Source organism: Orcinus orca, chromosome 3 (assembly GCF_937001465.1).
Source record: "Orcinus orca chromosome 3, mOrcOrc1.1, whole genome shotgun sequence".
Taxonomy (NCBI): domain Eukaryota; kingdom Metazoa; phylum Chordata; class Mammalia; order Artiodactyla; family Delphinidae; genus Orcinus; species Orcinus orca.
The window spans coordinates 124,280,019-124,296,889 of NC_064561.1; the positions used below are offsets into that span (position 1 = coordinate 124,280,019).

The window sequence follows — 16,871 nt, forward strand, 5'->3', positions numbered from 1 at the left end:
AAGAGAAATTAAGGAAATAATCCCATTTACCATCACATCATAAAGAATAAAATACCTAGAAATAAACCTATCTAAGGAGGCAAAAGACCTGTATTCTGAAAACTATAAGATGCTGATGAAAGAACTTGAAGACAGCACACACAGATGGAAAGATATACCGTGTTCTTGGATTGGAAGAATGAATATTATTAAAATGAGCCTACTTTCCAAGTCAATCTACAGACTGAATGCAATCCCTATCAAATTACTAATGGCATTTTTCACAGAACTGGAACAAAAAATTTTAAAATTTGTATGGGAACACAAAAGACTGCAAATAGCCAAAACAATCTTAAAAAAGAAGAATGGAGCTGGAGAAATTACCCTTCCTGACTTCAGACTATACTACAAGCTGCAGTCATCAGAACAGTATGGTACAGACACAAAAATAGACACATAGATCAATGGAATAGGGTAGAAAGCCCAGAAATAAACCCATGCACTTATGGTCAATTAATCTACAACAAAGGAGGCAAGAATATACAGTGGAGAAAAGACTGTCTCTTCAATAAGTGGTGCTGGGAAAACTGGACAGCTACATGTAAAAGAATGAAATTAGAACATTCTCTAACACCATATACAAAAATAAAAATGGATTACAAACTTAAATGTAAGACTGGATACTATAAAACTCTTAGAGGAAAACACAGGCAGAACACTCTTTGACATAAATCATAGCAGTATTTTTTGGGATCTGTTTCCTAGAGTAATGGAAACAAAAGCAATAATAAACCGGACCTAATTAAACTTAAAAGCCTTTGTACAGCAAAGGAAACTATAAACAAAATGAAAATGCAACCTACGGAATGGGAGAAATATTTGCAAATGATGTGACCGAGAAGGGATTAATTTCCAAAATATAGAAACAGCTCATACAGCTCATTATCACAAAACTCAAACAACCCAATCAAAACCTAAATAGACATTTCTATAGAGAAGACATACTGATGGCCAAGAGGCACATGAAAAGATGCTCAACATTGCTAATGATTAGAGAAATGCAAATCAGAACTACAATGAGGTATTCCCTCATAGCAGTTAGAATGGCCATCATCCAAGTCTACAAATAATAAATGCTGGAGAGGATGGGGAGAAAAGGGAACCCTCCTACACTGTTGGTGAGAATGTAAATTGGTGCGGCCACTATGGATACAGTATGGAGGTTCCTTAAAAAACTAAAAATAGAGCTACCATATGATCCAGCAACCCCACTCCTGGGCATATATCCAGAGAAAACTCTTAACTTGAACACATGCACCTCAATGTTCATAGCAGCACTATTTACAACAGCCACAACATGGAAGCAGTCTAAATGTCCATGGACAGATGAGTGGATAAAGAAGATATGGTATGTATACACAATGAAATACTACTTAGCCATAAAAAATGAAATAATGCCATTTCCAGCAACATGGATGGACCTAGAGATTATCATACTAAGTAAGTCAGAGAAAGACAAATATATCACTTATATGTGGAATCTAAAAAAAGATACAAACTTATTACAAAAGAGAAATAGACTCACAGACATAGAAAACTAACAGTTGCCAAAGGGGAAAGGGGGAGGGAGGGATAAATTAGGAGTTTTGGATTAACAGATATACACCATTATATATAAAATATTGAATAAACAACAAAAACCTGAACAGCACAGGTAACTATGTTCAATATCTTGTATAAAGGAAAAAAATCTGAGAAGGAATATATATGTATAACTGAATCACTTTGCTGTACACCTGAAACATTGTAAATAAACTATACTTCAACAAAAAAAGTCAAAAAAAGAGGATGTGTAGTGCCTTCTATTCTTTAGGGAGATTATGTGAAACAGTATAGCATACAGTTAAGAGCACTAATTTTGGAGCTAGGATATTTGGTTTCAGCGTGTGTAGCCACTTTCTAGCTGTTATCCGTAGACAAACTACCCAGTCTTTCAGAGGTCAGTTTCTTTATAAAATAGGGAGTATAGGCAGTATAGGGTTACAGTTAGGATTTATGTAAAGTCTTAGCACAGTACCTGTACTACAGCACACAATAAATACTGGCCAGATTTATTCTGGTGTACACACGTGCCACTGGGATTAGCCCGGATGAAAAAGCCTACTGAAGTTCACTTTCTCCAGGCAGCTCTTTAGGAAACCGCCGGGAGATGGAAAGGCTTCCTGGTCCCCAAGCTTGCCAAGTGAAAGTTGCAAAAGCCATCTAAAAAGGGAGGGGACTATTTATTCTTGGCAGCACTTGCGCAACGACGGGCTCCAGTTGCTGCGTTCCGCGTGTCCACAAGGGGCCGCTCGAACTACCCAGGCTCTGTGCGCAAATCAGGCGACGCCCCGCGCGTGCTCACTCGGTGCTGCGCGGGCCTCTGAACCTCCGCGGACACCCTAGCTTTCGGCTGCTGCTGCTCCCCTGGCGGCTCCCCTTAACCAAACCTCTTGCGGGTGGGTACGGCAGCTCTTTGGGGACAAAAGTCTTCCCTCTTCGTTGCGCTCTGCTTCGTACTTCGTATTTTGGGCAAATCTGAGAAGGCAGGTATTAGCGCCTCCATTGAGCTGCTACCAGAGAGGTAGGAGAAAGGCTGAGCCTGGCGCGGAGTGCGGGCTGACTGGGGCCTAGGCCCGCGAAACGCCGTCGCTGCCCGGATGTTGCGATGGCTGATCGGGGGAGGCCGAGAACCTCAGGGACTGGCCGAGGTAAACCCCGGGGTGGACCCTGCCTGCCAACGCAGAGGCTTTGCTTGCCGTAGCTGCGGCTTGTGTGAGCCGGAGAGCTGACGGGATGAGGAAGACCCGACGGGATGAGGAAGACCCGGCGGAGGCGGGGCCTGCGGGTTGCGAGGGCGGGGTCGGCGGGGTCGGGTTTCGGGGGCTCTTTCCCTGAGAGGTAAATCCATGTTCCACTAGGTGTGGAAACTGAAACTGACGTAGTTCAGCAACAGGCTCAAGGACCCTTAACTGGTCTCCCCACGTAAACCAGTCTCACTTCAACAGAAAAAGTATCCGGTTTGGTAGAGACTAAGAAACGGTGACTGCAGATTTACACTTCTGGTTTGTTTGATATGGTGTCGCTTCCCAACATCAACTGATGCTTGCTCATGGAATATGAAATTAATTTGATTATTTATATAAAACCAAAAAAGATATAATTATTTTAAAAAATAATTTGCTTAAAAGTAAAATAAATTATGTTTTAGCTATTTTGGGTTCCATAGTCACACTTTCTTCATGGGCCTGAATAACTGACCAGACTAATGAGATTTACATTTGAAATGTTGCGAATAAAATAATTTTGGAACCTGAAAAGTGTCGAGGTCTGGAATTTATTTCATATGCCACTGAAGAATAGAATTTATGTTGAATTCCCTTTTATTTTTAATAGAAAATAGTTGTTTTGATTGTTAAAAAAAAAACTTGGGTGGTTGTAAGCTAAGCAACGTTATTTCTCCGTTTTAACTTCCTCATATTTTTGCAGTTGAGGCTTATTGTCTAATTTTTAAGAAGTATTTCTTATTTAAAATTAGGCTTATTTCAGATAGGCTTGAATTCTAAAGATTATGAAAGAATTGTGGAAAAGTGATTAGTCCATTTGTGATATATATGACAATTATGTGTTAACCCGATTATTTGATAAGTTGTAGAATTTGATTAACTAATTCTGCCGTGCTTGGCAAGCTTTCATTTGGGGGAAGTGGTATACAGTTTTCAGATTTCTTGCCTTTACTTTTCTCATCAGAACCACTGCTAGAAGGGAGATGGGATAAATAAAAAATTACTGCTTTGAAGGTGAATTAAAAAAAATTCATGCGTGTTAAATTGTACATTTCTTCATGTAAAAGTACTTCAGTTTTAGAACTGCTGTGAATCTGTACATTATCAGAACCAAAGATTTTCCCCTAATTTTAAGCAGTGTTTGTCTGCTGGGATGATTTTGCCCCTTAGAGGACATTTGGCAATGTCCAGAGATATTTTTGATTGTCACGATTTGGGGGTGGGGGGAGAGGTTGGATTTCTATTGGCATCTAGTGTGTAGAAGCCAGGGATGATGTTGAGCATCCTTCAATGCACAGGAAAGCCCTCAACAAAAAAATTACCTAGTCCAAAATGTCAGTAGTGTCAAGTTTGAGAAACTGCAGTTCAGAGGTTAAGAACACAGGTTTTTTTAATCTGAAATAGTACTGGGTTTGACTATAGAAATGGGGTTGATAAGATCTACCTTACAGAATTATTGGGTGAGTTATAAGCCATATGTGCTTTACCCAGTGTGTGGCATATGGACTGCCGCCCACCTGTTTGCAAATAGGGATGAAGGTGTGTAGGTTTAGGACTGAGCTTAATACTCTGTAAATGTTACCAGTTATCTTTATCAATGCTACTGTCTGAAGTTGAATTTATTGAATTCATTGACTGAATTATTTCATTTCTTCCTTTATTTATTCAGTAAACATGTGTTGAGTGCCTGTAATGGCGTAGGCACTGTTTTAGTCTATATTTTACCCCTTTGACCTTCAGTTTTGTTTCTGCCAAGTTTTAATTGGCAAACACCCATCCTAAAATATTGTGTTGGTTTGGCCCATTGATTTTTTTTTTTTTTTTTTTGTGGTACGCGGGCCTCTCAGTGTTGTGGCCTCTCCTGTCGCGGAACACAGGCTCTGGACGTGCAGACTCAGCGGCCATGGCTCACGGGCCCAGCCGCTCCGCAGCATGTGGGGTCCTCCCAGACTGGGGCACGAACCCGTGTCCCCTGCATCTGCAGGCGGACTCTCAATCACTGCACCACCAGGGAAGCCCCTGGCCCATTGATTTTTTAGGTCAGGTTTACTGAGGTGTAATTTCCATGAAACAAAATACACCCTTTAAAAATTTATTTTGAGTTCAAAATTTAAAATTTATGATGTGGATTTGTGGTAAGAGAAATGTTTTATGTTAAATTGGCAGTTACTTGATATTAGGGGAAATAATATATAGTATTAGAACATAATATCTTACAGTTTTTTAAAACTTGTGTTCTTAGATGCATACCATGTGTTTTATTCGAATGTGGTCTTTTATCATAAATCATTTTATCTCTTTTTTTCTCTCTTTTTTTTCTCCCCATTACAAGCAATCTCCTTTACAGACAATAGGTGAAGAACAAACCCAGAACCCCTACACTGAACTGCTTGTACTGAAAGCTCATCATGATATTGTACGGTTTCTGGTACAGTTAGATGATTACAGGTAAGAAACTCTAGTTTTCCAATTGACTACTGTTTGGAAAGAGTTTTTAGGGACTTGTATGTTAAAAACAACTTCAAAATTAATCCAGCTTTTCTAAAAATTTCAAAACTGATCATTAATAACATTTAGTAGAAATTGACCTCTGCCTCTTGATGAAATATGTGTCTGAAGTCTTTTTGCCCAAAAGTCGGGATATCATTTCTGGTGATCTTATTTTTGTTTGTTTTTTTTTTTTTTGGTCTTTTTGAATACTCACAAATATTTTCATTAGTTTAAAGGAAGTGTATGACTTTAAAATGTTGATGGGAGTTTTAACTATGTTAAGGTGAAGCTAAATTTGAGAACCAATATGGGAAATGTTTAAATATCAGGTACCTTCCAGGAATGTACTGTTTTTAGTGGAAGGTAAGGTAAGGATTTAATCTGAATTTTTTGTTATTTGTGAAACCCTTTAAAATGTACATTATTCTGTACTTCCTTGCTAACATGTATAATGTTGTGTTTAATATATTTGCAAATAGAGATGAAGGTGTGTAGGTCTTAGAACTGTAGATTTAGCTTATTATTGATCTGTATATCTGTTTTATTAAGACTTTGTTCAATTATACAGTTATCCTTTGTAGCCTTAATAACAATTACACAATTAATTGTGTAACTGTATAATATTTATCTTCCTCTCTAGATGAGAGTGAGGGCCATGTTTTTTTTTTATTCACCACAGTATCTTTAGTACCTGGTACAGTGCCTTACATGTAGCAGGTTATTAATAGTTGTTAAATGAATGAATGATTCCCTCAACTATTAAGTGTACATGTTGCATGCCATCCTAACTCTCTAACTCCACTTCTCTTGTCCTTATCAGTTATTCCCCTATCATCTCTTAATTTTCTCTTTTGCCTTTGATACTGTCTTCTTTTCCTTCCATTTTTGACTCAATGGGTGACTGCTACTGTGATTATTTCTAATTCTCACTATCACTGCTGATGTTTTTTAACCTTGTCTTCTCTTTGCTCTTTTTATGTTTTTGGTATTTAGTTGCTTTTCCCATGTGCAGTGCAATTCTGGCACTACCTGGAGTTAGGTTGAATTTTAAAGGTTAAGGGCACAGTCATGTACAACAGTCCCTTCACCTCAGTCACAGCTGCAATCTCCAGGGTTCCCAGGCCACCTGCACTTCTGACCAATTAACTACAAATTCCTACTACCCCCTCAGGTTTGATAATCCTCTAGAATGACTAACAGAATTCAGGAAAGCACTATACTTATGATTACAGTTTTATTATAAAGGATATGATCGGGATTAGCCAAATGTAGAGATGCATAGGGCAAGGTCTAGGAGGGTCCCAAATGTAAGGCTTCTGTGTCCTCAGGACACATCACCCTTTCAGCACATCAATGCATATCACCAGTGAGGAAGCTCACTCAAGCTCTGGGTGTCAAGAGTTTTTATTGGGGTTTCATTACATGGGAATGATTGTTTCACTTATTTGCCTCATGATTGAACTCAATTTCCAGCCCTTCTCTCCCTGCCATCCCCTCCTTGCTCCCCCAGGTTGGGAGGTCAGGATGATACCCCATGGCTCAAAGCCCCAACCCTCTAATTGCATGGTTCATATTCCCCACATGGCCAGTCCCCATCCTTAAATTGTCTAGGGGTCCACCATGAGTCATCTCATTAGCATAAACTCAGGTGAGCTCTGAGGGGCCCAGCTCTCTTTTAGAAACCAGGGACAAGTCCAGCCAAATTATTATGAAAATATGCTCCTCAACTTTTGCTTGAAAGGATTTGCCTTTTTTTGGTATTACTAGCCTATTAACACAATTTTCATGTTGTGATGTGAGCCAACCAAATTATAGCATGTCAGCCATAGTATAATAATCTTCACCCTTTTTGGTAATACTTACTGTTGCCATGTCCTAAGAGACATTTACTTATTTATTTAGTCAGTCATCTTTGAAACTAAACATTTTTGGAAAGATAGGACATTTGGACAACTAAAGTTTTCTGGTACCGTCTTTTACCATTGTAAGATGCTAAAACGTAAGTTAAAAAAAAAAACCAAAATGATTTCTTAGACCATAATCCCTAATATTTGGGCTTTAAGGAGTCCTCAAATAGTTTTGTCTAAGAAAGCTAAATACAAAATATACAGTATACTTTCAGGATGTGGTCTTTAAATTTTTTTTAAATAGATTAACTGTTAAGATTCCATGTTGATTGCTATCTGTCCTTTAAAATATCTTCTTGATTATTCTTACTACATAGTTAGAAGAATCTGCAGAAAAGGCCATCTTGTAGAGTAATGATCATTGTACAGGTACTGATATTTGATTACATTTTCCCAAAGTAGTGCTTGTGTATACTGCAGTTATTCAATGATATAGTAAATGTTACGTAAACAGTAAAAAGCTGTAGGTGAGTATATCAGTAATCTGTTGTCCTTGTCAAATATCAGCCCAAATTTAGTAGTTTAAAACAAACACTATTTATTTATTTCACTATTCTGTGGGATGGCATTTGGGTTAGGCTCAGCTGGGTGGGTTCTTTTGTCTCTGCTGGGATCAGCGGATCTTGGTTAGGTTCGCTTATGCTTTTGTGGTCACCAGGTAGATGGGGTTGGCAGGTTTACAGTGGTCTCAGCTGGGATGACTGGGGTCTCTCTCCATGTGGTTACTCAAGTGCTAGTTCCCATAGGGATGGAGTTCAAATACCAGCAAAAGGGCAAGCCCCAGTGTAAAACTCTTTTCAAGTCTGTTTTCATCATGTTTGATGTTGTCTCATGGGCTAAAGCAAGTCAGGAGCTGGAGTGAATTCAGTAAGTTGATAAATAAACTCTACCTCTTGATGGGAGAAGCAACTAAATCCTACTGCAAGTGGTGGTGGAAATAGGGAGATTGGTGGCCATGTTTGCTGTATACCACAGTGAATCTAAATGTCTAGAACAGATTTTTTTAAAAAGCCTACTTTTTGGCTTTTGCTGTCAAGTGAACATATTACTACATGAACCACATTTAATTCTTTGTACTGAAGTCATGACTTTGTCAAAAGTTACATATAATTAGGTATGAAGTTTTTTACTCAGTTGCAGACCTGAAGAACTTTCAATCTGTTTTGTTTTAAAAGATTTAATTCTGTAGTGTACTAGAAAAACAAAACAAAACTGAAAGAGTCATTATTGGTAAGAAATACATTTAAAAATATACAAATGATGTAACTATTATAAATAGTAGAGCTCAGTGTTTTCATTCTTGATTTAATAGTTTAGATAATTCAGATATCTTTTTACTGTTACATATGTATATTATATATGCATTGTCAAATTATAGAAATATCTTTCCAGTTTTTAAATAAATATTGTTATACTTTTTATGTTTTTATTTAGTTTTTATAGACATCACATTCTGGGTTTTTGGTCAGCTGTTGTAATCCAGGTTTCACGCTTCAGGTCTTTAGATAATATCATTTTATTGAGAATTTTGCTGAAGGATTTTCTTGTTTTCTCAGTGGCTCAGCTAAAAGCAGTGAGTGGAAAATTTTCTCAGGTTGGTTTTTGAAGATACCAAATAAATCCTGTATAACCTAACAGACAGCAGCCTTTTCTTATCTTCTTTAGTATTTTTTGAACATAAAGTGAGGGTCATATTGATTGGGAGATCACTAAAGAAGGCTAAGCCTCAGCAAGAGTCATCCAAAAAGTGGACTGTGCTAAAAATTGCATGTAATACTTTAGCATTTGACACATTAAACTAAACTGAGTTCATAACACATTTTAAGAATAGTTTTCTCTCTTGCTCATTTGACCATCCCTTGCTCCTCCAGGAAACAGACAAGGTTATGTAGGATGGTGATCATGACTGGAAAAGAATCAGATGACCCATGAAATGCCAGACTGAAGAAAGAAAATGTACTTTAGGTTGACTGGTGAAGCTGTACATTCACAAGAATCTAGACAAACTCAGTACAGTTTGATAATTCACTAACAGCAAACAGTATGTTACATCTTTAAGACAATGTTCTAAAGCTAAGAATATCTTTTTCACTAACACTTAGAGAATAGAAATCAGTAATCAAGATCATTTAGATCCTCCTAATACCTGGTTTCCCTGGGAAGTAGACAGTAAAATGGAATTAAGCATGCAAAAGGTTTATTAGAGAGAAATACCATTGAAGGGAAAAGGGAAGAAGTAGGATTGGACAAGGGGAGCTGTCTCAAACTGTGATGCAGATTTGACAAAGTCTCTGTAAGCCCAATGTGGAGCTCTGGAGGAAAGAATGCTCTTTAGATGAGTCCTGCATTAGGGAAATAACTAGGAGTGTTTGCCTGCAATGCTTAGACATTGGCTGAGGGCCATCCAAGAACGTGCCCTGGCTTCCACCAACTTGCTTATATCCCAGGGGCTGGGGGCCAACTGAGATAGTTTGACTTCAACTTGAAAGCTGAAATGGACCCTGAAGTCAACAGCTGGAGGCAGATAACCATATTCCTCATAGCTGGGCAGCAAGTCCTCTCTTGAAGGGGTATCTGCAAGTCAAGATCTATACTGCCTTTCTATACAAACTCTATCTTGAGATCAGTAATGTTGGATGAGAGGACATTTTCTTTATAGAAGAATTCAAGTTAGGAAGAATCATGGAATTGGAATATTATAATTTCGCAACCTCTAATATAATAACAAATTTAGGCAATGGTTATTGATAGCTGTTAACATCACACACACACAAAAAGATTGCTGGAAATTGTATTTCTTGTTGGGGTACATAAACTGCTTATGAAGTGGTCTTACCAAAAAGTCAAATTCAAATATGATTAAGTCTTTAGATCTCTCAATTTACTAGAAACGCAGGGGACAGAGGTGTATATCAAATGACAACATAAGAAGGTAGCTAGCAAAATCCAGAACTCTGTAAGACAAATGTTTAATTGCAAGGAAAAACATACATGAAGAAAGAATCAATAGAACAAGAGGGACTTTAGAGATCAGTTGCAGCGTATGAACCTTATTTAGATCCTGCTTCTAATACACTTAAAAAACATTGTGAGACAGGGAAATTTGATTACACTGTGGTGACATTAAGAAATTAAATGTTAACTTTAGTTGTGATGTAAATATATATTGAAATATTTATTGATGAAATGAAATACAGTGACTGGGATTTGCTTCAGAATAATCTGCAAAGGGGGGATTGGCTGTGGTACAGATGAAACAGTATTGGTCATGAGTTGATAATTATTGAATACATGTTACCTGGAGATTTTTCTTATACTGTTTTTACTTTTATATATACTTAAATTCTTCATAATGAAAAGTTTAAAAATGATATATATTTGATATAGAGGAAAAAAACACCAATTTAAAAGGTATTTTTGTTTCAGTGTAAAATAAAAGTTTTTCTTAGATATTATTAGATGCAGGAATCAAACAGATGGACATGAACCCATCAGCTTAATAAAGTAATAACTATCAAAAAGCTGGATTAAAGGATGTAGCTTTGATGTATTATTAGATGCAGGAATCACACAGATGGACATGAACCCATCAGCTTAATAAAGTAATAACTAGCAAAAAGCTGGACTAAAGGTTGTAGCTTTGATATACAACCACAGTGGGTTTCCTGATTTTCACCCTGAGTTACGTAGACGTCACTGAATCACGGGTACTGCTGGACATCTGCAAGCCTCCCACTTGGATGTAAGTTTACCTCAAAAATAAGAGCAGACCAGAATGTTGCCTCTTTATGAACAGTCAAATCTCAGAGAAAACCCAGAAGGGTCTGAACTGAGCATACTCAATTCATTCTCTTAAACTCATTTATTACATCAGTGGGACAGAGAGAGGCCAAGGAACTTTCTCTAGTAGAAGTTTTTCAACTTTACTACATTGTAAAAACTGTATACTGTTTTAGTTGCATCATGATTAGAAAGTACTTGTAGATTTGGTGGGAAGTTAGTTAACCATGGGGACTTCTGTATTGCCATGATAATACTCTATTATTTTTCCAGTGCTTTATGGTTATGTAAATATTGAATACAGGAAAGTTTATGTTCAGGTTTATGGATTATATTTTTTATGTCCTTTAAGGTTATGTTTGAATCTGTAGCACCTTTGACTTAATTGAAATAAATTCTTTTGAATAAGGACTATTAAATAAGCATGTAGGTAATGGACATAGGAATTACATGTGGAAATATTTTATTTTATACAAATCTTTGTGAACCTTTGCTGTACTTTAAGCCCACAGTTGGCAAGAATGAGAGTGCTTTCTCTGAGCTGTCCAAAGGAAGGTGTTTAAAGGAAATGATTTCTATAAACTGAAATGAGTATAACTGAGAATTCTCAATGGATTCATAATTTGGACCCTGTAGCATTCCATAGTAATGTAGACTGTGAGCTTTTCAAGGGCAAGAACTATCTCATTGATCTTTACCCTCAGGATCAAGCATATAGATATATAAAGTTAATGCTTAATATATAGTTAATGCTTAATATTTCTTGAATGAGTGGATCATTGACTCTCACAATTCTCATAATGAGGGGAAGAGAGGATGGAACATTCTAGAAGCTCTGCTATAGGTCTTCATTAAATCACACTTCATGTTTTTAAACTTTTTTCATGCGTATAGTTTTTGCTTAGTCATTTAATTAAATGTCACTAAATTAAATGTACAGTCTCAATGAGTATTTTTAAAGAGTTGGTTTCAAGTTGAGAAAACTTGAAGGTTATGCATAAGAGTGGGATAGGAGGGGCTTCCCTGGTGGTGCAGTGATTAAGAATCCACCTGCCAATGCAGGGGAGACGGGTTCGAGCCCTGGTCTGGGAAGATCCCACATGCTGTGGAGCAAGTAAGCCCGTGCGCCACAACTACTGAGCCTGCACTCTAGAGCCCGCGAGCCATAACTACTGAGCCTGTGTGCCGCAACTGCTGAAGCCCACATGCCCAGAGCTCATGCTCCGCAACAAGAGAAGCCACCGCAATGAGAAGCCCACGCACCGTAACGAAGAGTGGCCCCCGCTCACCACAACTAGAGAAAGCCTGTGCACAGCAACAGAGACCCAACATAGCCAAAAATAAATAAAATAAAATAAATTTATAAAAAAAAAGAATGGGACAGGAAAATGAAAAAATAAAAGGAATTTATTTTTGTATGTGGTGAGATTCTGGGCTTCACATATTTTGAATTTCTAGTTTTGTTTTGACAGTATGTTGGTATATTAGTCATGATTAAAGGGGAAAGTGAGGTTACATTAATACTATTAATCTATTTTACAGAGCCCATTTTTTTTTTTTTTTTTTTTTGGCGGTACGCGGGCCTCTCACTGTTGTGGCCTCTCCCGTTGCGGAGCACAGGCTCCAGATGCGCAGGCTCAGCGGCCATGGCTCACGGGCCTAGCTGCTCCGCCGCATGTGGGATCTTCCTGGACCGGGGCACAAACCCGTGTCCCGTGCATCAGCAGGCGGACTGTCAACCACTGCACCACCAGGGAAGCCCTACAGAGCCCTTTTAACACTTAAGTGTTTGCTTATTCATTTATTTACTGAAAAAGCATTTCTTCAGTCCTTTAAACCTGCTAGACATAATCAGAAATTTGTTGGACTAGAAAGTGCCATATTAGAAAGATCAATAAATACAATTACTAAAATTCATTGATTATAAAAAGCTTATATTTTCCTATTGTAACATCTTAAAATTTGGATACATCATATAATTGATGGTGTCTTTCATTAATAATTGACATCATTTTTTCCTTAATAGTACATAAAATAATAGTATGTCTTATATTTGATGAAATATAGTACATTTCTAAACAATCACTAAGTTTTAAGATCTTGAAGCAAGAACAACATGTAATTGATCTTGGCAGTTCCCTGACACATGACATGAAATCTCACTACATTTTGTGTTAATCAGTAAAGAAGGATTTCTCTTAAAATCTTATCTTTAGATTTGAATCTTTGGATTCTACTAATTTAGAGTGTTTAAAAGTTTTTTTTGTATATTATTATATGACAGTATAGCCACTATTCTTCCTTCCATTGAGTAGATTAAACCTTATTAATATCTTAATTCCTTCTTTTTTATGGTTCATTACTTCTTTTAATCAATTACAGTATATCTTACTGTTAGGGATTCTTGAGTTGAATTTTCATTTCTAAAAATTTGGAGATGGTTGGAGTGTGTGCTTGACTGATGAGGATAAACTGATTAAGATAAACTGATATAGTGCAGCTAGTTTTCAGTTATTCATCCTAGGAGAATGGATAATTTGCAAATGATCTCCCACCCTTTTATTAGTTAGTTTATGATTGGTACTAATATGTAGCAAAGTCATACTGGTTTACATTTTAAAGCTTCATGTTTCCTCTTTAGAGCAGGTAATAAGAAATACTGGAATGGCAAAAAAAAAAAAAAAAAAAACCCAAACAATAGAATATATGAGAATTGAAAAGCTTGAATAATATACACACTGGGTAATCGACCTCTGAACAATTAAAAACAAAAAGGGCTGTGATTTCATGCATTACTATTGAGCGTTGTTTAGATTTAACTTTTGTTCACCACTGATTGAATTAAAGTTTGAGGTGAAATGCTCTGTATCTCATTTCTAAACTCTCAACCGTTCAGTCATCTCTCATTGTGAAGTCATGAGATTCAGACATGATAAAACAGTAATGAGAAGTTAACAATCAGGGTTAGAAAAAAGTATGTATTTTAAACCTGCACTCTTCTAAAAGGGAGAAAAGCAATTATAAGAGTTTCAAGAATCAATAGAAATTGATGTTTTATACCAAAGAAATCTTAAGACCTTGAGTTCTGCCCTGCCCACCATCATGATACAAATAAAAAGAAATCAATAGGCCTAGAAACATAAGCTATTAAAGATTTACATCCAGTGACTATTTTTGATACTCAAGGCATTGTTTAGTGTTTTGATTCAGAAAATCTATGTAATTAAGCATAAGAAATTACATTTTAAAATATAAAATGATTGTTTTCTTTTTAGTCTCTATATCTTTTATATTTCATTTTGAAAATAAAATAAATGTTAGGTATGGATTTTAAAATAATTCTTTATATGATTTCTGTCTAGTTAACTAAGACGTTTTAAAGGTCCTTTCTGTTAAAAAGATACGTAGCTCTTTATTAAAAAATTACTAACGGACTTTGTCAGACTGTATTAGGCCAGTTTCCCATCTCCTGGATAATCTCTTAGCTCATGCAGTAGAAAATGTAAGCAAAGGATTTTGAAACGAGTGCTGGGTATGGGAATTGTCAGAGCCAGTGAAGACAATAGCTATGTGTGAGGCTTTGAAACTGAGCATGAGAAATTTGAACTTGAAGCTCAGTTTGGAGTGTTAAGGAAAGTGTTACATGACTGAAGTAGTGAGATTATATGGATATCTATAGGGTAAAATTCAATAGAACACATACTCTAAGGAACAAAGTAATTCTTGTATCCTAATGTATCACTTCTCTGCTTTTCTCCTAATGACACACATAAGGCTTACAATGATAACTTTAATGAAGCTGTTCAAGGCATGCCCAGATTTTTGTGAAAACACACTAACAGTCTTGCAAGGAAGTAACATAAATGCCATAGCTGCTAACAGAGTACCATTTATTAGTGGTTGTTAACCATAACTGCATGCAGTTCATAGCTGGCTCTCTACAATACCACTTCTTTCTCTCCTATTCAGAAAAGCAAACCTTGAATTCAAGTGAATGAAAGTGATATTATGGGAACAACTGAATTGATTTTGATTCCTTAAAGAATGATTTACAGCTCTGCAGTGACCTAAATGGGAAGGGAATGTAAAGAAGAGTGGATATATGTTTAACTGATTCACTTTGCTGTACTGCAGAAGCTAATAAACATTGTAAAGCAACTATATACTCCAATTAAAAAAATCATTTGCAAACTTGTGTACTACATTATTAATAACAAATTACTTGACATGCTTACAATGTGATTGCTGTACACCACTGTGTTGGGACACTGCTTGAGAGTAGTGTTTGATTTTATTATAATGCAGGCACTATGGATGAATAATCCTGTACAAGTGATTTTTCTTGATAGTGTTTGTGTCATGGTTATCTTCTACTCTACAAAATATAGATGATTGTTCCTTGACATGTAGTGAATGGGTGGTAAAGAGGGGAGAGAAGCTATAATTTAGTTCATCACAGCTCTTTTCTCTTGCCATGAAGCAAACTTACCTTTACCTCTTTTCATTTCAAGAATTTTCGCTGAAAAAAACAAAACAAAACAAAAACCAAACCTTCCAAACCAAAGAACACAGTATTTATGTGGAAAGACCACAGAGCTGAGGGGAGCAAAGGAGAGAAACTGGCTTTAAATAGTAGAGTTAAAATATCTAAATATCTTTACCTAGAAAGTAAGGAATCTAAGGACATGATTCCTTTGTTCCACTCCTAGAATATCATTTCCTGTCACTGTAGCTTTTCCTCAGCTTGGTTTCATGTCACTTAAGTCAGGGTTTAATCATGACTTTAAAGCAAGGAAGGACTTTAAAGATCATTGATCTCCCTTATTCTTAGTCTAGCAGTTTATTCATTTTAACTTTCTGAATGGTCTTACTTATCTTTGGATTCTCAGTACCTGGCACAAAACTTAGAAGGTATTCTGTAAATATTTGTTAAATTAGTTTAAAGAACTTAATCTGTATTGATATTAGTAAGTCAAAATACTATTAATAAGGTCTGATGGTATCTTTGTAATCTTAGCACTTAAATGTCATCAGTGATTTTTTTTTTTCTTGACCTTTTTTCTCTAACCAGATTTGCATCTGCTGGTGATGATGGAATTGTAGTTGTGTGGAATGCCCAGGTGTGTATTGTTGCTATGTGGATTGTGTAATAAAGACATGACTGTATAGTTGAGTATGCATTCATAAACATTATCTGGAGATACACCTGCATATCAGTAGGTTGAGACTAGTTAATGCTCGAGAGGGCTGCTTAGGATGAATGCATTTAAAATGAGGACCAATGTTCCATAATAGAGTTTTTTTATTTAATATTTTTTCCGATAAACAAATGCTAGGTTATGAAAATAAAAGTTTTAATCTTAATTAAACAAAATTTATCAGCAACTATGCACTGATTCTGAAAATGAATCAGATGTTGACTTTTGTGGAAGACAATTTTTCTGTCAGAATCGTTTGATAGCATAATATAGCATTCTTATCATGTTTGACTATAATAGTAATATAATAAAAGGTTTATTTTTTCAAAAATATTTAAGGCTTTACCAGATTTCTCTAGGACTTCTCTTCTTATCCTTGGATTCTCAAATTATTCTCTTTTGAAGCATTTATCTTCTTGCCCTTGTTTGGATTGTTATCTGGTCTGACTCAGTCAAGATCCTCATTTTTCGGTGGCTTTGCCTGTGATTAAAGCAGTTTTTTTAACATTATGTTCATCACGTGCATCATGAAATCCTGCAACCTTGGAGAGATTTGCAATTTATCTTATACTTACATTGCATTTCTGTATGTTTACTACTTGGGAAATCAGTGAGAAACTGATAGATGAAGACATTGGATGGATGGGAATAGCTGTTGATGTTAGAGAGAAGTAGAGTCCATACTGACTTTA

The 16,871-nt window shown here is 36.4% G+C and overlaps 1 protein-coding gene across 2 annotated transcripts in view; it reads left to right on the forward strand.

Annotated features, from left to right (window-relative positions):
* Positions 1 to 16,871, forward strand: part of WDR41 (WD repeat domain 41) — a 61,966-nt gene that overhangs the window by 14,782 nt on the left and 30,313 nt on the right. Inside the window, exons 1-3 of one of the 2 annotated variants that reach the window (XM_033430057.2) lie at positions 2,379 to 2,729; positions 5,137 to 5,252; positions 16,053 to 16,101. In XM_033430057.2, coding sequence (XP_033285948.1) covers positions 2,679 to 2,729; positions 5,137 to 5,252; positions 16,053 to 16,101 — 216 coding nt within the window. In that variant the 5' untranslated portion in view covers positions 2,379 to 2,678. Of the gene's footprint in view, positions 1 to 2,378; positions 2,730 to 5,136; positions 5,253 to 16,052; positions 16,102 to 16,871 lie in introns of those variants that run through there. The other variant, XM_049707755.1, reaches the window with a different exon arrangement.